At 42.8% G+C, this 25,000-nt stretch overlaps 3 protein-coding genes and 2 long non-coding RNA genes across 5 annotated transcripts; 4 read left to right on the forward strand and 1 right to left on the reverse strand.

The window, feature by feature from the left end:
- The first annotated feature begins 1,894 nt into the window (after positions 1 to 1,894).
- On the forward strand, positions 1,895 to 4,504 carry LOC134186153 (uncharacterized). Its single transcript, XR_009970911.1, has 4 exons — positions 1,895 to 1,957; positions 2,021 to 2,120; positions 3,683 to 3,727; positions 4,110 to 4,504. It is a non-coding gene; the product is annotated as an uncharacterized LOC134186153 (long non-coding RNA).
- Positions 4,505 to 9,462: 4,958 nt separating this feature from the next.
- Positions 9,463 to 11,691, forward strand: LOC134185855 (probable serine/threonine-protein kinase DDB_G0278665). Its single transcript, XM_062653736.1, has 2 exons — positions 9,463 to 11,225; positions 11,277 to 11,691. The coding sequence occupies exons 1-2, from the start codon at positions 9,475 to 9,477 to the stop codon at positions 11,512 to 11,514; spliced, it is 1,989 nt and encodes a 662-aa protein (XP_062509720.1). The 5' UTR covers positions 9,463 to 9,474; the 3' UTR covers positions 11,515 to 11,691.
- A 676-nt stretch (positions 11,692 to 12,367) lies between these two features.
- LOC134185275 (uncharacterized protein K02A2.6-like) lies at positions 12,368 to 12,823 on the reverse strand. The gene has a single exon (XM_062653056.1). It carries the CDS (start codon positions 12,821 to 12,823, stop codon positions 12,368 to 12,370), a length of 456 nt encoding a protein of 151 aa, XP_062509040.1.
- A 6,009-nt stretch (positions 12,824 to 18,832) lies between these two features.
- On the forward strand, positions 18,833 to 20,359 carry LOC134186204 (uncharacterized). The gene is made up of 3 exons (XR_009970926.1): positions 18,833 to 18,906; positions 18,967 to 19,065; positions 20,020 to 20,359. It is a non-coding gene; the product is annotated as an uncharacterized LOC134186204 (long non-coding RNA).
- A 1,397-nt stretch (positions 20,360 to 21,756) lies between these two features.
- On the forward strand, positions 21,757 to 23,820 carry LOC134185778 (probable serine/threonine-protein kinase drkC). The gene is made up of 2 exons (XM_062653651.1): positions 21,757 to 23,334; positions 23,386 to 23,820. Exons 1-2 carry the CDS (start codon positions 21,764 to 21,766, stop codon positions 23,621 to 23,623), a joined length of 1,809 nt encoding a protein of 602 aa, XP_062509635.1. The 5' UTR covers positions 21,757 to 21,763; the 3' UTR covers positions 23,624 to 23,820.
- Positions 23,821 to 25,000: the final 1,180 nt, after the last annotated feature.

Genomic DNA, 25,000 nt, shown 5'->3' on the forward strand with positions numbered 1-25,000 from the left:
CCATGCACATAGTCTGCATGTATGCATGCGCTGTATTGTGATGCAAAATCCGGTGTAAAGAGAGTAGCATATCATTGAGGATGAAACGTTTAAGCCTGTAACGATCATTGGATATATCTCTGTCTCCGGTGCATCCATGCATTACAATCAAACAGAAAAATTCTCAGATGTGTCCGCCGATCGAAACGAACTTCCGTAATTTTGGAAGTTTGAGATGGCCATGCGTGCATGCAGACCGGTCAGTCAAAGTAAAGTCATCCATCTTGACCGTCACGACTACATGGGTTTCGTCCACCGTTTTTCGCTGACAGACAAGAACTTGGGAAGAGCGATGGCGACTGCCGTCAGAACGACGCAGTCGCTCGAAGTCAAAATGAGAAAGACTACGTACAGAGGCTAGGTAAATAGATAACTGCTCTTATGGAAGACGGCGTCGACAAGCATGATTTTACGCAGAAGATATTGAATGCAAAATTTTGAGAAGGACTGTATGCAGTCTGGAGTTTTTCCGACGTGTGCAGCGCCATATGAGGACGAGAGTGTTGCCGATGTTTTCCAATAGAGAGAAGGTCTAGAGACTGATGTGGAAAGGGATTGATGTGATGCCTGGTAAGAGCTGGAGCGTGCTGCTGTTGGTCGTAGAATATATCATTCGTGTATCTAGTGTAGTGTGACCGACGTTAGACAATGCCGATGTAAGTTAAGATCGAAGTAAACTATATTGTTCGTGTTGAAAGATGATCATGTTGTGTTCATTAACACCGATGCTGTTTCAATTAAGTGCCCTTACTTGGAGAGGAATGAGCTCAAGCAAACACACAGAATTTTGACTGTTAGGATTGCGATTACTATACAACTTATCAAGTCAAAAATTCAAAAAGAAGCTATGTGTTGTGCTCAACCAGATCAGTCTGCTTTGTAAAGTCTATTAGAAGTACCGGAAGCAAACCCTGCTTCAGAAGTACTTAGACCATCACGGCTGTCTAGAAAGAAGACATGACTTTACGAAGGATCCGAGTAGATCCCAGAAGCACTGTTTTCTGTAAGTGCTGCAGGTTGTGATGACCTGGAATAATGTCCAGCCACCGTGCAATACCTGCGTGCACTGTGCCCAAAGCTCCCAAGACCACCGGAATCACCAGTGTTCGACAATGCCACATGCGGCTTATCTCCACTCGCAAGTCGCTGTACTTCGCCAACTTCTCAGCATGTTTCTTGCCAATGTTGCCATCAGCAGGACAGCTGATATCAATAAGAAGACAAGTGTTTGTTTTCCTATTTCATTATTATTTCATTATTATTATTAGACTCACTTCTACAGTGATTCTTGTAAGATACACTGTGTGCTTAAATCTAATAAACAGCGTCTTAATTGAAATCATGCGCATGCTTTGATAGAAACCACACACGCGATGAATTACTAGTAGTTTAGCCACACTAATGTAGCTTATCAATTTGTTGCTTAATACAATATCAATTTCTGTTCTTCGTAATAAAACGACGAGTGAAATTGAATAACCGTTTTATTAAAGGCAGAGTCCATCTAGTGCAGTTTCACATCACGGAAAACGCACATGTATGCAATCAATTACGAGCTGTCTTTACACGCAATTGTCGATGTCATTACAGAACTCTCGACGTTTATTGGCCGCTACTTGGGCGGCGACAGCTTGCTGATTGGCCGACTGGGATCACTCGGTTTGATCAGATGTTGATACAGTCATCTCTTTTAGGAGACGGTCTGGAAGTTCGAGGCTACGCGTATGCCTCAAACTTGACACGTGATCGTGTATTATTGGCAATTTCTTCATAACACTGCATCTGTGTAACAACTATATACTAAAACGTTTGTAAAATAGCGCACGTTCGACTGCATTCCAACCCTCACGTTAGTCACGCCCACAGCAACCGTACGGAGTCGCCGTTGCCAAAGTGCCATTGCCAAAGTCGAGACAAAGTAGTTGCCTAGTACGTCGAATTGTGTTGTGCGTGTCGTAGCGCAGTTTCTTCTTTGTTATAGTCAACTAGGTGCTGATTTTGGCAAAACGTGACCGGACCTATCACAGGAACCAGACAGGATATCGAAAACGCGTGCGAAACTCAGCCCAAGTATAGTTCAGGTACATTCTAGCGCGTTTAATGATTCGAAGAGTATGTACTTGTTAGTTAGTGTGCCGTTTGGCTGCATGCGCAATCGTCTAGCGTCAAAACCGTCATACAAGATAGATGCAGATTGTTTGAAACGTGTCATGCTACTGCTAAATGTGTTAGTAGATGTGTTGCAGTACGTTTTGCAATGTTTCTCGCTTCGCGATCTAGTCAGGCTGTACGGGGTAATAGGCCAGAAACAGAACGGAAGTTTACTGCATCTCATTATCTAGTATATAAATGGTTAATTAATTAAACAGAATGGAACAATGACTGAACTGAATATGTTTTAAACAAACTTGTTTCTTTAGTGAATTTTCATTATTGAGGTATTTGTATGAGATAAAATTAGTTCTTGTTTAGAGGCAGAGCGTGACCTCTAAAGATGGGATTCACAATGATACGAGATACGCCCACGTTTATGAACACACCCAATTTTATTGGCTTCTCATTGACTGATACTGTAGAACCAGGGTCAGATTCACACTGGAAAAAAGGGTTGCGGTCCACAATTTTTATGACCACGCCTACTAACGATGATGTGGCTATTTTGTCTCTGTCTAGCCCATGCCACGCTACACCCCTGCTTGTTTTCTCAAGTATGATAAGCAGTTGCTACAGACTACAACAGACTACTGTACCGTTCTGGCACTCAAGTGCAACGATAATTAACAATTAATCCTTGGCCCTCGGTAATCACGCAGGCTCATTCTCCGGTCTGTAGCTATTCGTGGAGATATTACTATTCAACTACAACGTGACGTCCTAAAGAGGTTGATATTAACGCTACTATCGCTAATGATGAACAGCGGCGTTTTCGCACTAAGCCAACAATCTATTACGGTGTCTCTTAGACGTCTATGCAGTTTGGACGGCTCCAGACTTTTGCTAGGTTCTGGCATCTCATCGAGCATGGCGCACCCGGCCGAAGTGGAATCAATGGCTACAGCCGGGATTGTAGCTGCCTATCCATACTTCTTTATCTTTTTTTTTGAGTCTTGGTAGTACGATTGACCGTAACTGTTAGAAAAGGAGTCATTCTCGTTGCATCTGCGACGCTTGAACAAGCCACTCCCATTGCAAACGTTGCCTTGGACTTTCCTGATGGGAGGCGAGTTTCTTGACGTTGTAGCTGTTCCTTTCTTGCCATTCTCTGTACGTTTTTAGCTTCCAGTTTTTTCTATAAATCCATCTGCAGTGAGGATTTCACCTGCATGAGATGACAGCAGTCGTCTGTCTCTTGCGTTCTGTCCTTGTGTTGGATCTGAGTCCTGAACTGCAAAGAGATCTGCAAAAAGTGGCTCTGCATGGGTGTCTGTTGTGGTTTAGAAGGTCGTAGCTAAGTGTGCAATTTTCCAGGCCCGCCCACTTTTGATTACAAGTTGCCCAATTCTAGCCGCTCCTTATGAATGTGAATAAAGAAATCTGTAAGGTACAGTAGAGTAAGGCATAGCCTGTGCAAACCAACGTAAAACGGTGATTGCTTGCGTTGGATATGTAACGTAGCACGATTGTTATGATTTTGCATTGACAGGTATGGCGTGTGATCTCTGCCAAAACTCCCACAACGCAAACAGACGTCGGTAGCACAACGCAAACAGACGTCGGTAGCATGCACAACGCAAACAGACTTCGGTAGCACAACGCAAACAGACGTCGGTTGCATGCACAACGCAAACAGACTTCGGTTGCACAACGCAAACAGACTTCGATAGCACAACGCAAACAGACTGTGGTTGCACAGCGCAAACAGACTGCAGTAGTACAACGCAAACAGACTTCGGTAGCACAACGCAAACAGACTTCGGTTGCACAACGCAAACAGACTTCGGTAGCACAACGCAAACAGACTGCGGTAGTACAACGCAAACAGACTTCGGTAGCACAAGCAAACAGACTTCGGTAGCACAACGCAAACAGTCTTTGAGCGCTTTGGTCTGTAATTTGTTGCACTGCTGTAGATGGCGAATGTGAAGCTTCACTCCGAGACTTGCTGGCATTTTTTACAGGAGCCGAAGAGATCCCTCCACTAGAGCTGTTTTCTGCTCCTTCACTGCATTTCAACAGAGATGAAGTTTTCCCAAACTGCCTCTACATGTGCCATAGAATTGGTTCTCCCAACGCAATACAGTGACTACGAAGTGTTCAAACAGAAAATGGCAATGGCCATTCTCAGTAATGGAGGCTTTGGAAAGGAATGACATGAAGCAGCCCGCTGGGCTGGGTAGGGTTAGGTACAGTTACAGTTAGCGTTACTATGTGGTGTTTACTAGGATGTAATGTTGCATGGATTGTTGTGTTCAGGAGGTAAGAAATAGGCAAGTGTTGCAAATACACATACTATACAGTGTATCTAGAAGGTACATGCAGGAAAACGTATAAATCGCTCACAACAGCCTAGATGATACAAAAAGAGGTGCGCTGCCTAGAGCTCGCTCGTGACTTACACCACCTGAGTCTAGTACGTACCCATATAGAAAAGAGTTGATTGTATATGCAAGTTATTGGTGGTAAAGAAGATTAATCAACTCTGCAAGATACAGCGTAAGTTTACAGAGTCGCAGGGTAGGAAAAATCATTTGCTAGTCAAATTTCATGACAACTCAATACTAAGCGAAATTCTATTTAAAGATCTCTTATTTGAGATAAGGCAATATCCTTCATTGTCAAATAGATATCGATGCCAAATGAATCACTATCTGCTGGAGGGTCAATGCGTACATCCTGCTGCTTTGAGCATCAACAGGTGATGCTATGTTTGCCATGTCGACATGGCTGTGGTCACCCAATCTATCAGAGAGTGCGGGCCTTCCCAATCTAGCATGGATACGAAGAACCTAAAATGGCCGCCCATACAAAGTATCCAACGCGTCCTATCCAGATTTCTTATAACTCAGTACAAAAACTCAGAACCGGCCACCTAACACTAGAGTGTAAACAGTCTAAATAAATTGTAGCCAGACTACTAACGCTGACACTAGTCTCAGAATTTAGGTCGTCTAGGAAACGTGTCACATTTCACTTTTGTCAGCCAGGCTATGTAGCGCCTCACTCACATACCCATCCCTACATACCCATCATTTTCTCAAATGTTTCTAGACTTGTTCTCTAGAGTGACTATGCGTCACTATCTATTATAAACTAGTATACATGGCCCGTCCTTCGTACGGGCAAGATACTGTAGTGCAAAGATAGGTCTGTGGACACTTCACGTGCAATCTTTGTTGCGAGGTCCCGGATGTGCTGAATAAATTCGAATCTTGCTCTTCGCGTTTGTTTCGATAGAAATCGACACACTCTCCGTGTAGCGCTTGCTTCAGAAAACGTGTAGGTTGCATTTGGTGCAAATGCAATGAGAATTTGGAGAGAAACGAAAGCGCTAGAAGAGTAAGTTTCGTCGGCAATAGATATTCGATTGCTCGAAGCTTTGCGAAGGACGGCGATGCATACAGTCTACACGGGACTGATGTGGGCGTGTGTTCGAATAAACTGGAATGTGCAGCGTTTGCGTCATCGAGAAATTTTACGCGGGGGTCGACCCCTCGAAAGAGGACCTGGTGCGTAATTTTTTAATTGTTTTACGCAAACCATCCTCTGTGCGTGCCGAGTGTGCGTGCCGATTTCGGTTGCAAACGGACAAAAGACGTGGCCTCCAAACGCGAACACACACACACACACACACACACACACACACACACACACACACACACACACACACACAGACAGACAATTTGAGCTTTATATATTAGATACGCATTGACCGGGCAAAAGAAATGAACTTCAGCAACTTCTACTGTTTTGCGTTGTGCTATCGACTTCTGTTTGCGTTGTGCATGCTACCGACGTCTGTTTGCGCTGTGCTACACAGACGTCTGTTTGCGTTGTGCTACCGAAGTCTGTTTGCGTTGTGCCACACAGAAGTCTGTTTGCGTTGTGCTACACAAAAGTCTGTTTGCGTTGTGCTACCGAAGTCTGTTTGCGTTGTGCAACCGACGTCTGTTTGCGTTGTGCTACACAGACGTCTGTTTGCGTTGTGTTACCGCAGTCTGTTTGCGTTGTGCAACCGAAGTCTGTTTGCGTTGTACTATCTAGTCTGTTTGTGTTGTGCTACAGACGTCTGTTTGCGTTGTGCTACCGAAGTCTGTTTGCGTTGTGCTACACAGACGTCTGTTTGCGTTGTGTTACCGCAGTCTGTTTGCGTTGTGCTACACAGACGTCTGTTTGCGTTGTGCTACCGAAGTCTGTCTGCGTTGTGCAACCGACGTCTGTTTGCGTCGTACTATCGAGTCTGTTTGTGTTGTACTATCGCGTTGTGCAACCGCAGTCTGTTTGCGTTGTGCAACCGAAGTCTGTTTGCGTTGTACTACCGCAGTCTGTTTGCGTTGTGCATGCAACCGACGTCTGTTTGCGTTGTGCTACCGACGTCTGTTTGCGTTGTGAGAGTTTTGGCAGAGATCGCACGCCACAGACAGGACAGTGGAAGTTACTGTCTAAACATACGGGAAAAGTGAGACAACGCGGCGTCAACAGGAAGAGCGTCCTGTCCCGAGAAGGTACAACGCAGTGCTTGCTACTACAACAAACCGGGTCGCGGTTGATGACAAATTCGTTCCGTGGTAAGAAGTGAAACTTCAACTGTCTACGTCTAGACGGTCTACCTCTAGACGGTCCACATCTAGGCGACTTTACCCTATCGAAAAAGCGTGCGAAACTCAGCCAAAGTATAGTGCAGGTACATTCTAGCGCGTTTGATGTTTTGAAGAGTATATTGTACTTGTTAGTTAGCTAACTGATGTGCCGTCTGGCTGCGCAATCGTCTAGCTGGCGTCAAAACCGGCATACAAGATAGATGCAGATTGTTTGAAACGTGTCACGCTACTGCTAAATGTGTTAGTAGATGTGTTGCAGTACGTTTTGCAATGTTTCTCGTTTCGCGATCTAGTCAATCTGTACGGGGTAATAGGCCAGAAACAGAACGGAAGTTCAGCACATCTAATTATCTAGTATATAAATGATTAATTAATTAAACAGAATGGCACAAAGACTGAACTAATTATGTTTCAAACAAACGTGTTTCTTTAGTAAATTTTTATTATTGAGGTATTTGCGTGAGATAAAATTATTCTTTGTTCAAGGGCAGAGCGTAACATCTAAAATAGACTTCACTATGATGCGAGACACGCCCACTTATATAAACACGCCCACTTTTATTGGCTCGTAATTGACTGATACTGGACAGTAGAATCAGTGGCAGATCCAGAATGGAAAAAAAGGGTTGCAGTCCACAATTTTTATGACCACACCTACAAACGATGATGTGGCTATTTTGTCTCTGTCTAGCCCATGCCACGCTACACCTCTGCTTGTTTTTCAAATATGATAAGCAGTTGCTACAGACTACAGCAGACTACAGTACCGTTCTGGCACTCAAGTGCAACGTTAATTAACAATAAAATAACTTACAGTAGTATTAGTAGCATCAAAATCATGACACTTTGCATCTGGTCACGACATTACTAGTATCTAGTAGTATTACCTTTATCTCATAATTTTTGTGAGCGAGCAAATGGAGGTTGGCTACTCGCTCGTTGTGAGAAAGTACAGTCGAGCCCTGTTGTCTGTTTGTTTGTTTATATCTCTGTCGGTTTGTGTTTGTTTGTTTGCAGTTTGTATTTCAAATGCAAACGAACAGTAGTCTGCATGTATAGCAATAATATGTATGTACAAACGTTTAAATGTGTTTATCAATTTGCAATATCGCTTACTAGGACTGTTGGACAATCACAAAGCGTTTCCGTTTCATTTTGCTTTAGCAAGTTGTTGCCGAATGCCGGCATGGAATTCTCTCTGTACGTATTTCTGCTCACTCTGTTTGTTGCACATGACAAGATAAGCACAAGCTCATCTCCAAGTCGAAACACAAGGAACGGAGTACAACAACTTTCACTTGACAATATCTCACCTCCAACCTTTGCAAGCAAAGATACTAAAACAATTGGAGTTTTTGACAGTAATTGTCAGTCTTTTAGTAAGTTTGGACGTTTCAGGTCTTGGACCTGCAATACTCCACGTGGGACGAACTTTGCATCTGCAGAATTAGTTATTAAACCGTCGATGAGAATCCAAGAGTATCGTTACAGGATACTGGTTTTTGGAGAACTATCTGCAATAGAAACCGGTGACACAATTTTAGATGAAGCAACTTCATACCAAACGTGGATTTATTACGAAGAAACAGACTCTTGGAAAATGATTGCTAGTGTTGCCCACGGCCTTCCATCGAATACCCGGTTACGTCTTGTGACATTTTGTAGTTCACACGCCATCATTCTGTCTCCTGATGCTATCAACAGCACTTGGATATTTGTGTTCGAACAACTGATATGGAAACGAGTCGCGATTGTGGGCGATGGGCCAAGTTGGACAGATATTCGTGATGACATTTACGCAGTGTCCGTGGAAAGCGAACATTCTTTGTGCTCCTGTAGTCAGGATGTTTTCGTTTTCTACGTTATTGGCGATAGAAATCATTCTGTCGGCTACAGACTGAGCTGTGTGATAGAACAGACAACATATCGTTGGGAGAGAGTAGGAAACTACACGATTCCTTCCTTTCAAAGTGTATATTTGGTTGGTGGTTGGTCAGGAAAGACAACAGTTTTGGCTTTAGTTGACGAATGCATTTGGAAATATTCCGTAAAGAAATCAATTTGGAATAAAACGAAACTCTGCATTCCATATGATATTTGGCTGAATATTACGATATCTTATGTGGATGTTCAATTTGTTAATGATACCAGAGAGATTCTTTGTATAAGTATTGGTCGATATTTAGTTATTAGGCTGTCTGTCTCTACTGGGGTCGCTTTTGTTGAAAAGATTCAGGGAGATGATTTCGAACCGCTGTTGTCTTTGTATCTATATCCAATAGAAGCTAGAAACTATGTCGTACGAATTGCCGGTCAGGTTGTTAAGTATTACGTCCTCACAGAAGTTTGTGGTACAAGTACTTGGAGTCTGCAGAGACGAAATGTGACGGGAGAACAGTCGTGGCATCTTGATAGAATGGACCATACCCTTCTATTTCCATCAAAATACGAATTGCAGTCGTTGTGGAGAGACACATATTACCGGATTGTCTTTCCGTTTCAAGATGTAAGGTCTGTGCCACCAGCCATGTGGTCAATGAACTTGAGCACGAAGCGATGGCAAGTGGAGGGATATCTCAACGTTACAGACATAAATATAGCCAAAACAATGATGACGCAAGTGATTAGCATGCACATGCAGGAAAATGTGTGGTTGGTGGTGTCATCCAGGTACACAATGTTGATCGCGTCAAGAGATCACATACGACTAGTGGAAAGTCCTAGGCCTTCTAGAAATGATTTTACAGTCGTCACTATCAACTCGACGTCAGTGTTGCTGTTTGGAGGTTGGAATGAAAACCACAATTTTAATGATCTTTGGCAATTTTCTCTTACAAGTAGAATTTGGAAGGAAGTGAAGATGATCGAGAGTAGTGGGTCCGGTTACATCGGACCCATTACTAACGAGGCAGCGGAAAGCGTCCCCTCACCTCGATATAATCATGCTGCTGCAGTTATAGGAGTCGAAATGTTTGTTTTTGGCGGATATGACGAATATGGTCATTCGAACTTAGAATTGTGGAGATATAACATGATTAACAATTCGTGGAGATATTTAGAACCAACCAACCAAATTTCACATTTTACTTCTATTAATGGAGATGAGTGCTATTTTGTGGCGACCGCTCAAAGTGAAACGCTATGGATTGTGTCTAGGTGTCCTTTCTCTATTAAAACCCTGAAACCCAATGCCAACGTATATATCAGTTTGTGGATGTTTATTGTTCACTTGCAGACTTGGAATTTCGTCGCACATGAAAAACTAGAAAATTTCCCGGACAACTATCTCTATTCATCTTTGCATTTCTGGCGAGGATATCTAATAAGTCTAGAGCGTTCTAGTTTACTTTACATCAAGGCTGGATGTCCTGAAGGACTAGGATCGAGCAACATTTCTCGTTTTCCCTGCGACGTATGCAAAGTAGGATTTTACTCTGATGTAGAGACGAAAGAGTGTCGCAAATGTCCAAACGGAACGACGACGAGACAAGAGCGTTCGTCGAGGCTGACCGAATGCAATGTTTGTGTCACGGGTTACTGTCGTCATGGAAGATGTCTGGTGGTGAGCGACAGGCTAACGCAAGCTCCCGTATGTACGTGTACTATCGGATTCACTGGTTCTCACTGTCAAGACGCAACTTATTATTACATTGGAACGGGGGTTATTCTTGTTATAGGTATTATTACTTTACTCGTTGTTGTATTACGGCGCATCATCAAGAAACGAAGAGAACGAGAAACGGCTTTCCGTCGTCAAATACAAATTTTGAACGATGCGTGGCAGATCAGTTGGCAAGAAATAGAACTGCAGGACGAAATAGGAGGAGGAGCTTCGGGAAGAGTGTGGAAAGCGCAATACCGTAATCTAGACGTTGCTGTAAAAATGCTGATTAACAATGATGAATCAGAATCGTCATTGGAATTTGCAGGAGAAATTAAGTTTATGCAAACGATGCGTCATCGAAATATTGTACTTTTCATCGGAGCCGGTAAAACGAGTCCACAAGCACAACCGTTTCTTGTCGTCGAGTTTGCGCATAGAGGTTCATTACGTCACGTACTGGATGACGTCAGTATTGAAATAGATCAAAATCGTAAAATAGATTTTGCTCTAGACGCTTCGAAAGGAATGGAGTTTCTTCACAAATTGAACCCGCCCAGAATCCATCGAGATCTGAAAAGTGAGAATTTACTCGTTTGCAAAAGTTGGATTGTCAAAGTGGCTGATTTTGGTCTTGGAAGACTCTTTAGTGGGGCACAGAAGAACCGACGATCAAATCGAAACAATGCATTGAGCAGCACGAATTCAGGAAACGAGCTTCTAGTTGAAATGAGAGATTTGTCTGAAGATGGTATCGGGACAGTGAGATGGAGCGCACCGGAGTTAGCACGACGAGAGAGCTACGATGGATCCATCGATGTCTACAGGTACTCGACGACGTCAATTTTATTGTATGTAATAATACATTTTGTGCTTAGTTTTGGAATTGTGCTTTGGGAGATTTGGTCACGTGGCTTTCCTTTCGAACAGTATCGGTTTGCTCACGAAGTCGACGACGCGGTAGAAAGAGACGAGCGTCCCGTCGTTCCGTGCGATTGCCCGGAAGGGTATGCAAGCGTAATGCAAGCTTGCTGGGCAGGAAGAGCCCGGAAACGACCGTCGTTTAGCGAAGTTGTCAGCTGTCTGGAAACCATTCATGTGGAAGATGCATGTTAGAGTGACTACACGAGAGTTTTGAATTTTGTCCAATTGTTACTACTAGTCTAGTGACGCTTAGCTGCTATGTAGAGGTATTACAGCAGATTATATTGCTATAGCATACGATATTAGAATTGGGAGTTTTAGTCGTAAAAATTGTTATTTAATGTGTAGAATACAGTTGTTTATGTTATATAGCTCATCAGCCGTGATACTACTCCCCTGTAGTCTAGGCTAAGTATATCGCATATACCGACTCAGTGGACCGGTTATACCAGAGTCCATTCTGCTACAGTAAACGACACGTATTCTACTGCACAAGTGCACTCAACGTTAGTTTACGCTGGACTAATATAACACGTACGCAAACCGCAGTCACACCTAAAACGCATGCTGTCTATGCCACACTCTCTCTTCTTTAGCCTGGTGCTGTCCTTATCTATTGTTTACGATATCTTGCTGGTGGTTGTCTGTTTTGTCTCTTTGGATATCGTCTGGGAGTCTCAATCTCGTGGTCTTCTGGAGGTGATAACATTTTCTTGGAGATCAAGGTAGACTGCTCATCTTGGTTCTTATGCTGATTTGATTGAATTTCAACTACTTGTACTGTCTCTTTCACAGGAATGACTGGTGCTGCTATCTCTTCCACCTCTATCTCTGGTACGCTTACATTAGCTGTTTCTGGTATACTCCGTTGATCTCTCCACCGCATTTGGTCTATATGCACGTACCTGGAATGTCCTTCCACATTCACTAAATAGTCGGTTGGTCCTAGCTGTTGTTCGACGGTTCCCACCAATCACATACCACGACTATCTTAACGTGGATTCCACACACTGACTTTACAACCAAGATCCAGTTGTCTTGATCGTTAGGTAGCTTCCTCGAACTTGATTCTCTGCTCATCTCTGTCAATGTCACTTACCTCTGGGCGCAACAAAGATAACTTGGTTATCGGTATTCGTTTTATTAACAACAGTTCGGCAGGAGTTTTGCCTGTTGCAGTATGTGGAGTGGTACGATAGTGGAGAAGAAACGAAGACACTTGATGACTTATCGACCTTCCCGCTGGTCGACCCTTCAAGCTCTTTTTCAACTCTTGTACCATTCGCTCTACCTGTCCATTAGATGCAGAATGGTAGAGTGGAGTCAGTTGATGCTTGATTCCATTGGCTTCCATAAACTCATTGAAGTCTTGTGTCCTAAACTGAGGACCGTTGTCGGTTACGAGTCGCTGTGGCAATCCATGACAAGAAAAGCTTCTTTGAATAGCTTCAATTGTCTGCCCTGTAGTAGCATGTATACCCAGTTTGTGGACTCCGGCCATTAAGAGAAGGCATCTACAATAAGTAAATACTGCTTCCCCGCAAATTCTGCAAACTCTGCATAGACACGCTGCCATGGTGATGTTGGGTAGATCCGTGGATGTGAGGGTTTAGTAGTACTTGGTCTACTCTTCTGGTTTCGACACTGTTCACATGATCTTGCCAAATCTTCTATATTCCTGTCCAGGTTTGGCCACCACACATAACTTCTGGCTAAGGCCTTCATTTTGCTGGTCCCCAGATGACCCTCATGTATCTGCGCCAATACGGTCTTTCTCAATTCCTCTGGGATGATAACTCTGCTGCCCCACAATAAGCAGCCTCCTTCAATCGATAACTCATTAGCACGTTTAGCAAATTGTTGTAAGGATTGGTCCACATCTCTGGTAGTCCATCCGTATCGAGTATATTGATATGCTCTACTTGTCACCACATTCAATTGGGTTGCCTTTGCAATCTCTTTGGCAGTCATGGGCAATTGTTCACAATAATCCATTCCAATATTTGTTCATTGGATTAATCACTTCTACTGGTATAGGAAGTCGAGACAATACATCAGCTTCCTTGTTATCCTGCCCTGCCCTGTATTCTAGCTCATAGCTGTAGGCACTTAATATGAGTGCCCAGCGCTGCAGTCGTGCATCTGCTAGCGTAGGAACTCCTTCCTTAGCTCCTAGAATCCTTATAGCGGTCGATGATCGGTTACTAGCTTAAATTTCCTTCTCATCAGGTATTTATGGAAGTGCTCCCTTCCTTAACGGAATTTGCGGGGAAGCAGTATTTACTTATTGTACATGCCTTCTCTACTGGTTTCAGGATACTTTCCTTCCGCATCCGTTCGAGTTCAGCATCGACCATAGTATGCAAGGCATATGGAATCGGTCTGGGTCGATGAAACTTTGGTTTGGCATTTGTATTCAACATGATGTTAGCCTGATATCCAACCAATGTACCTACCCCAGTGCCAAGCAACTGTGGAAAGGTTTCCACTGGGTCTATTGCCTGAAATTTCTGTACAGTGAAGATTGAATCCCAATCTAGTTTAAAATGTTTCAATCAGTCTCTACCTAGGATGGCGGGCTTGTTCTTCACTTTTACCACATGAAACTTTACATTTACTTGCTGTCCCTTGTATCTTGCAGGAACTTTCGCTTCTCCTTGCACATTGAAGGGCTCTCCATTGTGCGCGTTCAATCTGGTGGTACTTGGGCGCAACTGCATATGTTTCAAGTACTTCTGATATTTACTAGTGGGGATAACCGTAACTGTTGCTCCGGTATCGATTACTAACTCTATCTGTCTTCCAGCAACGTCTATTTCCACTGTGACACCTCTCTTGTCCGAGATACTACAAACAACACTAAGCGATTCCTCGTCTACGTGATGGGTAGTTCGGGGCTTCCCCTTTGCACGTGTTGCGTCTTTGGAATATCTACTCTGCATTCTCTTTCGGCATACTCGACTAATATGCTCCTGTCCCTTGCAAAAATGGCACATTCGTGTCTTAGATCTACAATTCTGTGGCGTATGCCCTTTCGTTCCGCATCGGTGACATGCTTGTTCGCCACCACTCCATGTTTCGTGGTTTTTGTATTGACACCTGTTGTGTCTTTCCGAACAATGTACACGGTCTCAGACTTCAGAGTGGGCAGACCTTGTGGCGCATTCCCACGAAGAACCCTAGTCTCCTGTCTCGTTGCTGCGAAAGCCTGTGATATTTGCAGAGCTCTCTCTAATGTAAGGTCTGTCTCTGCCAACACTTTCCTTTGTAGTGCTTCACTATTCAACCCACATACGAGTTGGTCGCGTAGCGCGGTTTGTAAATAGTCCCCAAACTCGCAGTCATTCGCTAACCGACGCAGCAGTCTGCTCAGACAAATACACAGCGATTGACTCACCTTCTCGCTGTTGTCTTTTGAAGAACTTGAATCGCTCCGCTATGACGACTACTTTGGGCTGGTAGTGCCTCTTTAGCACGTCAATTAGCGCCTCCAACTCGAGATCTTGCGGCAGTCGCGGTCTTACTAGGTTCTTCAATAGGGTGTGGGTCGTCCCTCCGATGCTCGTCAAGAACGCGGCCTTCTGTTTGTCTCCATCTTCGATCGAGTTAGCTGTACAATACAAGAAGAACATTTCTTTATAGTCCTCTACGGTGTCGATTCCTGGGCTGAACTCCGCCAAACGTCCATGATAACTTGCAGCAGCCATACGGTCGTGTGTTTACTGTGATAGTTCGAACTCCTATCGTTCAATGACAATCTCTTGTCGCAACTAAATCGGTGCTCCTCAGTGTCGTACCGATCTTCTTGTGGCTACGTACTCTTCGCCACTTTCCCAGTATATCCTCGTCGCCAATTGTTGTATAGCTCATCAGCCGTGACACTACTCCGCTGTAGTCTAGGCTAAGTATATCGCGTATACCAACTCAGTGGACCGCTTATACCAGAATCTATTCTGCTACAGTGAACGACACGTACTCTACTGCACAAGTGCACTCAACGCTAGTTTACGTTAGACTAATATATCACGTACGCAAACCGCAGTCACACATAAAGCGCATGCTCGCTATACCACAGTCTAGCCAAAGAAACATAGTTATTTAGCACACGTTAGATGACGTTCCTCAAATTTGGTATGTTCGATCTCATTGAAATTTTCTCAATTAGTCACGGTGGGTCTCACTTTCTGATTATTTTGCTAGCGCGTATTTATGGGAGTTCGAGAGATGCTAAAGTACCGACCCACTCCAGTGGGAAGTCCGCTCTTACCTCGGCCTATATACACTACCAATCTGTATGCAATAGCGCTGGCTATCCTTACCGACTTACTAAAGAAAATCATGGAGAAGCAGTTCGCAGCCTGCTTGTGCATGAGATAATTTTGAGCAGACGTTCAGAAATCGATCAAGTCATAGCAGGACTCGGACCTGAAATCTGCACGATGGTAAAGGAGCATGGGAAAGTAATGTCGAGCCTATTTACAAACGAAGATCAAGTGCCACTCGTAGCTTCTGAATTTCTTAAGCTTGTGACGTATGAAAATACGTTACCTCAACATTTGAAGGATTACTTTCAGCGGTACGTCTTAGAAGCAGGTATGTAACATACTTTCTAATCATTGACGCAACTGCATGATTACTTGGCCTTTTTAGTCTAGCTAGCTAGGCTAGCTGTATAAATATGCATCTACTATTTTACCCGGTTTTTGTTGAAACAGATGAGAAACACCTTCGTTTGCTGCTGCAGTTTGTCAGTGGAGTGTCAGCAGTCCCTTCGATGGGATTCCAGATGCCGGATAGCATCACAGTTTCGAGTATCCGGTCACGTTATCCAAACTGCTCGACGTGTGCAATGATATTGGAGCTCCCTATTAACTGCACCTTATATGACGAGTTTTCTGATGCTCTCAGAACAGCCACTGAACTTCAATCAATGGGTTTTGGAATTGTATAAATATGACACATAAATTTTGCACTACTTTCTTTGCTAGATTTGACTAGGCTTTTAGTAGATGCATGTTTGGTTCTATGATTATTGTGTTAGAACACAATAAGAAATTGTTTAACAAGACCCTTTTTGAATTACAGTTTCTGTTACCTTTCGATGCTTGATACTTAATCTATGGTTGTGCTAGACTACAGAAATATCTAGATAATAAAGGTTGATTTTAAGAGGTACGTGACTAGCTGACATTGAAATTGATGTACTATAAAATTATATGGTTTTCAACATCGCTCCCTGTGACGATTAGAATGTCATCACAAAGTTATTTGAGACTCGATGCATGTGCACTTACACGGTTTGGCGATGGGCAGCCGGGTCTAGTTAGCGTTCACATGTAAATCTCGCCTGTCATCTGTACGACACTCTAGATTTCGCGCACTTCCAGACCCAAAATTGGGAAAGAGTTAATTCGCAGGCGGATCACAATTTTTAGTTAGCCGCAGACTCAAATACGGTGAGTGAGAAAAAGCAGACATCGCATGCTCAGACAACGAAGAGTGTGAACGCTGACTAGGGTGTGAAAATCCGTGAGATTATATTTCTAGGTTCATTCTGGAAATAGGACGACTGTGGTTATTGCATGTAGGAAGCGTTCCTATATTAGCTAATGTATCCTGTGACACATGTAAGGGGATTTCCCGAGAAGCAATAATTTAGACATACGTACGCGCGATTCTAAGGAAATAGAATAAGCTGCAGCGAGTGTCAAGATACAGCATGTTTTAGCTACTTGTGCGTAGTCTAAAACCGTGGGCGTATAGGTACTCGCTTGGTTTCTAAAGCAAACACACAAGCGTAGAAATCTAATTATCATTATCTCTTATAATTATAAATTATTGAAAAGAATAATTGTAATTGTAATTAGACTTTTTAGAAATAAATTTTTGTAGAAAAATATAAACGATGTAGCTACATGACCTCTTCTAGTAATCTCATATTGCAGTCTCATTTGATCGCCTCGTCTCATTGTCTCATTGCCTCTTCTCATTGCAATATTCAATTAATTTAATGCTAACTATAGTATTTTAAAATTAAAAAAATTAAATTTGAAATGTTACTACAATACTTACGTTTTATTTTTAAATAGCATTCTTATTTTCTATTTGCATTTTTTTAAAATTTATTTTCCTATCTTCATTTTAGAGTTTGCGCTCTCGTGTTGTTTTGCTGTTATATTGCACTCGTAGCTTCTCAATGCAGACTCGACGTCGTTGACTACACCCAAAATTACTAGTTGACCGAGTGCATCATGAAAAATCCACCATCTATATGCACATAAGAGGTAGACGACGTAAGTATATATGTATACATGTGTGCACGCTGACTATCATTGTACGCAAATCCGTGAAGTTGTATCAGAGATTATATAGGTTTTAATAGGGAAGGAGTCGATCTACTAGGTGTTCTACACGTGTAAGGGGATTTCCTGAGAGGCAATTACACGAGGTCTCCATCTAGATGTGTTTCGACAATCAATTGTAGTCTAGAAATAGAGTGACTTGCAGCGAGTGTCTAACTCGTACAAGATATATACGACATGTTGTAACTCTCCAACCGGATACCAAAGACTACATACTGCATGTGTTGTCTAGATTTAGAAAAGTGGGAGAGTAGGCACTTCGATTGGTTTTGTGGAGCTCAAAAACGCAGCCTTGATGCAATCACACAAGAAAACGGGTGAAAAAATCTTCAAAAAGTAGATTCTCTGTAGTAGATAAAATATAATTATGTAATGCAGTCTCCCCAGTCCCATACAGTGTAGTAGCGGCATGCGGTAATCTGCGGTAATCTGCGGTAATCTCATATTGATGCCGTCTCATATTGCAGTCTCATAGTGCAGTCTCATATTGCAGTTTCATCGCATGGTCTCATCGCATGGTCTCGTCGCATGGTCTCGTCGCATGGTCTCGTCGCATGGTCTCGTCGCATGGTCTCGTCGCATGGTCTCGTCGCATGGTCTCGTCGCATGGTCTCGTCGCATGGTCTCGTCGCATGGTCTCGTCGCATGGTCTCGTCGCATGGTCTCGTCGCATGGTCTCGTCGCATGGTCTCGTCGCATGGTCTCGTCGCATGGTCTCGTCGCATGGTCTCGTCGCATGGTCTCGTCGCATGGTCTCGTCGCATGGTCTCGTCGCATGGTCTCGTCGCATGGTCTCATCGCCTCATCTCATGATCTCATCGCCTCATCTCATTGTCTCATCGCATGATCTCATTGTCTCATCTCATTGTCTCATCGCCTCATCTCATTGTCTCATCGCCTCATCTCATTGTCTAATTTTGACACAAATGGCACGCCATAGTTGCGATCGAGCGTCGAATGCGAGCTTCCTCCTATTATTGAAGTACCCCACCAGCCTTCCAACTTTCAATTCTCCAAACGTGAGTTTGGAAAGAAGCAAGTCTCCAATCGAGCTTTCCAGCCAGCGTGGTTCAAGCAGTGTACTCGTGGTTGTACCTGTACACGCCCAGCAACCCCACTCCTAGCGTGCGCTAGGCAACATCCTATAACGCGCTCCAGACTGCTCCACTTTCAAGTTGCTTCCGTCGGGCCTGATTATTGCCATTGCCAAAGTCGAGACAAAGTAGTTGCATAGGTCGAATTGTGTTGTGCGTGTCGTAGCGCAGTTTCTTCTTTGTTATAGCTAACTAGGTGTTGATTTGGCATAACGTGACAGAACTTATCACAGGAACAAGAAAGGATATCGAAAACGCGTGCGAAACTCGGCCCAAGTATAGTTCAGGTACATTCTAGCGCGTTTGATGTTTCGAAGAGTATGTACTTGTTAGTTAGTGTGTCGTTTGGCTGCGTACGCAATCGTCTAGCGTCAAAACCGACATACAAGATAGATGCAGATTGTTTGAAACGTGTCATGCTACTGCTAAATGTGTTAGTAGATGTGTTGCAGTACGTTTTACAATGTTTCTCGCTTCGCGATCTAGTCAGGTTATACGGGGTAATACGCCGGAAACAGAACGGAAGTTTACCGCATCTAATGATCTAGTATATAAATGGTTAATTAATTGAGGTATTTGCGTGAGATAAAATTATTCTTGTACAGAGGCAGAGCGTGACTTCTAAAAATGGACTTCACGGTGATACGAGACACGCCCACTTTTATGTACACGTCCACTTTTATTGGCTTCTAATTGACTGATACTGGACAGTAGAATCAGTGGCAGATCCAGAATGGAAAAGAGGGTTGCAGTCCACAATTTTTATGACCACGCCTACAAACGTTGATGGGACTATTTTGTCTGTGTCTAGCCCATGCCATGCTACACATCTGCTTGTTTTCTTCAAGTATGATAAGCAGTCGCTACAGACTACAGCAGACTACAGTACCGTTCTGGCACTCAAGTGCAACGTTAATTAACAATTAAATAGCTTACAGTAGTATTAGTAGCGTCAAAATCATGATACTTTGCATCTGGTCACGACATTACTAGTATCTAGTAGTATTACTTTTATCTCATAATTTTTGTGAGCGAGCAAATGGAGGTTGGCTACTCGCTCGTTGTGAGGAAGTACAGTCGAGCCCTGTTGTCTGTTTGTTTGTTTATATCTCTGTCGGTTTGTGTTTGTTTGTTTGCAGTTTGTATTTCAAATGCAAACGAACAGTAGTCTGCATGTATAGCAATAATATATATGTGCAAACGTTTAGTTGTGTTTATCAATTTGCAATATCGCTTACTAGGACTGTTGGACAATCACAAAGCGTTTCCGTTTCATTTTGCTTTAGCAAGTTGTTGCCGAATGCCGGCATGGAATTCTCTCTGTACGTATTTCTGTTCACTCTGTTTATTGCACATGACAAGCTAAGCACAAGCTCATCTCCAAGTCGAAACACAAGGAACGGAGTACAACAACTTCCACTCGACAATATCTCGCCTGCAACCTTTGCAAGCAAAGATACTAAAACAAGTGCAGTTTTTAACAGTAATTGTCAGTATTTTAATAAGTTTGGACGTTTCAGTTCTTGGACTTGCAATACTCCACGTGGGACGAACTTTGCATCTGCAAAATTAGTTATTAAACCGTCGATGAGAATCCAAGAATATCGTTACAGGATACTGGTTTTTGGAGAAATGTCTACAACAGAAATCGGTGACACAATTTTAGATGAAGCAACTTCATACCAAACGTGGATTTATTACGAAGAAACAGACTCTTGGAAAATGATTGCTAGTGTTGTCCACGGCTTTCCATCGAATACCTGGTTACGTCTTGTGACAATTTGTAGTTCACACGCCATCATTCTGTCTCCTGATGCTATCAACAGCACTTGGATATTTGTGTTCGAACAACTGAGATGGAAACGAGTCGCGATTGTGGGCGATGGGCCAAATTGGACAGATATTCGTTATGACATTTACGCAGTGTCCGTGGAAAGCGAACATTCTTTGTGCTCCTGTAGTCAGGATGTTTTCATTTTCTACGCTATTGGCGATAGAAATAATTTTGCGGGCTACAGACTGAGCTGTGTGATAGAACAGACAACATATCGTTGGGAGAAAGTAGGAAACTACACGATTCCTTCTTTCCAAAGTGTACATTTGGTTGGTGGTTGGTGAGGAAAGACAACAGTTTTGGCTTTAGTTGACGAATGCATTTGGAAATATTCTGTAAAGAAATCAATTTGGAATAAAACGAAACTCTGCATTCCATATGATATTTGGCGGAATATTGCTAACACCGTTAATTTGGATGTTCATTTTGTTAATGATACCAGAGAGATTCTTTGTATAAGTATTATAGATCATTTAGTTATTAGGCTGTCTGTCTCCACTGGGGTCGCTTTTCTCGAACAGATACATAGAGATGATCTCGAACTGCTGTTTTCTTTGTCTCTATATTCAATAGGAGCTAAAACCTATGTTGTACGATTTGCCGGTCAGATTGTTAAGTATTACGTCTTCACAGAAGTTTGTGGTACAAGTACTTGGAGTCTGCAGAGACGAAATATGACGGGAGAACAGTCGTGGCATGTTGATAGAATGGACCATCCCCTTCTAATTCCATCAAAATACAGATTTCAGTCTTTGTGGAGAGACACATATTACCGGATTGCCTTTCCGTCCAAAGATTTAAGGTCTGTGCCACCAGCCATATGGTCGATGAACTTGAGCACGAAGCGATGGCAAGTGGAGGGATATCTCAACGTTACAGGCATAAATATACCCAAAGAAATGAGGCAGAAAGGGATTATCATGAACATGCAGGAAAATGTGTGGTTGGTGGTGTCATCCTGGTACACAATGTTGATCGCGTCAAGAGATCACATACGACTAGTGAAAAGTCCTAGGCCTTCTAGAAATGATTTTACAGTCGTCACTATCAACTCGACGTCAGCGTTGCTGTTTGGAGGTTGTTATGAATACCACAAGTTTAATGATCTTTGGCAATTTTCTCTTACAAGTAGAATTTGGAAGAAAGTGAAAATGATCGAGAGTAGTGGGTCCGGTTACATCGAACCCATTACTAACGAGGCAGCGGAAAGCGTCCCCTCACCTCGATGTGGTCATGCTGCTGCAGTTATAGGAGTCGAAATGTTTGTTTTTGGCGGATATGGCGAAAATGGTCATTTTTACTTAGAATTGTGGAGATATAACATGATTAACAATTCGTGGAGATATTTAAAACCAACCAACCAAATTTCAAATGTTACTTCTTCTATTCGGGGAAGTGATTGCTATTTTGTGGCGACCGCTCAAAGTGAAACGCTATGGATTGTGTCTAGGTGTCCTTTCTTTATTAATAACCTGAATTCCAAAGCCAACGTATATATCCGTTTGTGGATGTTTATTGTTCACTTGCAGACTTGGAATTTCGTCGGACATGAAAAACTAGAAAATTTGCCGTACAACTATCCCTATTCATCTTTGCATTTCTGGAGAGGATATCTAATAAGTCTAGAGCCTTCTAGTTTACTTTACATCAAGGCTGGATGTCCTGAAGGACTAGGATCGAGCAACATTTCTCGTTTTCCCTGCGACGTCTGCAAAGTAGGATTTTACTCTGATGTAGAGACGAAAGAGTGCCGCAAATGTCCAAACGGAACGACGACGAGACAAGAGCGTTCGTCGAGGCTGACCGAATGCAATGTTTGTGTCACGGGTTACTGTCGTCATGGAAGATGTCTGGTGGTGAGCGACAGGCTAACGCAAGCTCCCGTATGTACGTGTACCATCGGATTCACTGGTTCTCACTGTCAAGACGCAACTTATTATTACATTGGAACGGGGGTTATTCTTGTTATAGGTATTATTACTTTACTCGTTGTTGTATTACGGCGCATCATCAAGAAACGAAGAGAACGAGAAACGGCTTTCCGTCGTCAAATACAAATTTTGAACGATGCGTGGCAGATCAGTTGGCAAGAAATAGAACTGCAAAACGAAATAGGAGGAGGAGCTTCGGGAAGAGTGTGGAAAGCGCAATACCGTAATCTAGACGTTGCTGTAAAAATGCTGATTAACAATGATGAATCACAATCGTCATTGGAATTTGCAGGAGAAATTAAGTTTATGCAAACAATGCGTCATCGAAATATTGTACTTTTCATCGGAGCCGGTAAAACGAGTCCACAAGCACAACCGTTTCTTGTCGTCGAGTTTGCGCATAGAGGTTCATTACGTCACGTACTGGATGACGTCAGTATTGAAATAGATCAAAATCGTAAAATAGATTTTGCTCTAGACGCTTCCAAAGGAATGGAGTTTCTTCACAAATTGAACCCGCCCAGAATCCATCGAGATCTGAAAAGTGAGAATTTACTCGTTTGCAAAAGTTGGATTGTCAAAGTGGCTGATTTTGGTCTTGGAAGACTCTTTAGTGGGGCACAGAAGAACCGACGATCAAATCGAAACAATGCATTGAGCAGCACGAATTCAGGAAACGAGCTTCTAGTTGAAATGAGAGATTTATCTGAAGATGGCATCGGGACAGTGAGATGGAGTGCACCAGAGTTAGCACGACGAGAGAGCTACGATGGATCCATCGATGTCTACAGGTACTCGACGACGTCAATTTTATTGTATGTAATAATACATTTTGTGCTTAGTTTTGGAATTGTGCTTTGGGAGATTTGGTCACGTGGCTTTCCTTTCGAACAGTATCGGTTTGCTCACGAAGTCGACGACGCGGTAGAAAGAGACGAGCGTCCCGTCGTTCCGTGCGATTGCCCGGAAGGGTATGCAAGCGTAATGCAAGCTTGCTGGGCAGGAAGAGCCTGGAAACGACCGTCGTTTAGCGAAGTTGTCAGCTGTCTGGAAACCATTCATGTGGAAGATGCATGTTAGAGTGACTACACGAGAGTTTTGAATTTTGGCCAATTGTTACTACTAGTCTAGCGACGCTTAGCTGCTATGTAGAGGTATTACAGCAGATTATATTGCTATAGCATACGATATTAGAATTGGTAGTTTTAGTCGTAAAAATTGTTATTTACTGTGTAGAATACAGTTGTCTAGACAAATAAACATGGTTATTCAGCGCATGTTAGATGACATTTTTCTCAATTTTTGTGTGTTTGTTTTGATTAAACTTCTCTCAATTAATCACGCGTTTACTTTCTGATTGTGTTTGCTAGCGCGTACCTATGGGGTTCGAGGTGTGTGAACGAACCGACCCACTTCAGTCGGAGGTCCGCTCTTACCTCGATATGTATGCACGACCAATCTGCATGCAATATTTGCACCAGATTACATGTAGAAGCTGTAACTACTAAAGTGCTAGCCCGGGACTCCATTCCAGATGTTAGCAGATTTACACTTCAAAACTCCTTGGCGCGCAATGTGCAGTGTTTATCAGTATTACCTCTATACTATACATATGTACCAATTTCTTTTAATAAACCTGTAATTAATAAATAGAATGCCTAGAATAGAGCATGTTAAACTGACTGGGAGGTCCACTAAAGCACTAGCTGAAAGAACCGACCAACTAAATGCTCCAAGTACACCCCTGGTTTTGCCGACTGCTCTCTGTATACTAAGATGCATGTTGTTGTGTAATCTAATTGAATGGCAGCTTGTGGAGAAATCACGTCTGCGGTTTTCACTCTTAATTATTTCTTAAACAGTGTCTAATTTCATGTAATTAAATTCACGTTCAAGAGAATGCACGACAGTACTGTAGTGACTAAAACATAAAATCATGTCATTGCTAAATTCTTTGCCAAAGCATAATTTGTGCTAACTTGCAATAAAACAGTAACACACTGTACATATGTCCTCTAAACTGATTCATAATTATACCAGTCTAAACGTCGAGTCACGCGGCAAATGTATGACGTCATAAAAAGTTGATGACGTCATACCGACTTCTTGTTGTTTGTGCCGCCTTCAGACAAACTCTGCATGTATTCGCCACTTTGAGTACCAATACACACACACACACACACACACACACACACACACACACACACACACACACACACACACACACACACACACACACACACACACACACACACACACACACACATTACATGCCGCGGCCATCATTCTGCAGCACGCTAAGTTGAGTAATGCTCTAGGAAAGCGAAGCAAATCTGCATATCGAAGAAAGCTCTCACGTACGGTATTGCTACTCCACATAATTTGTATGCTTCGTAGCTTCTTGATGCAAAAGGCGGCCTAAAGAAAGCAACATATCATTGACAATTAAAAGTCTAA

Source organism: Corticium candelabrum, chromosome 10 (genome assembly GCF_963422355.1).
Source record: "Corticium candelabrum chromosome 10, ooCorCand1.1, whole genome shotgun sequence".
Taxonomy (NCBI): domain Eukaryota; kingdom Metazoa; phylum Porifera; class Homoscleromorpha; order Homosclerophorida; family Plakinidae; genus Corticium; species Corticium candelabrum.

Excerpts from the sequence above, each read along its gene's own strand:
- LOC134185855 (XM_062653736.1), top strand. The coding sequence starts at position 9,475 with ATGTTGATCGCGTCAAGAGATCACATACGACTAGTGGAAAGTCCTAGG. Across the intron at positions 11,226-11,276 it reads GGATCCATCGATGTCTACAG|TTTTGGAATTGTGCTTTGGG; the intron begins GTACTCGACGAC and ends TTTTGTGCTTAG.
- LOC134185275 (XM_062653056.1), bottom strand. The coding sequence starts at position 12,823 with ATGGCCGGAGTCCACAAACTGGGTATACATGCTACTACAGGGCAGACA.
- LOC134185778 (XM_062653651.1), top strand. The coding sequence starts at position 21,764 with ATGATCGAGAGTAGTGGGTCCGGTTACATCGAACCCATTACTAACGAG. Across the intron at positions 23,335-23,385 it reads GGATCCATCGATGTCTACAG|TTTTGGAATTGTGCTTTGGG; the intron begins GTACTCGACGAC and ends TTTTGTGCTTAG.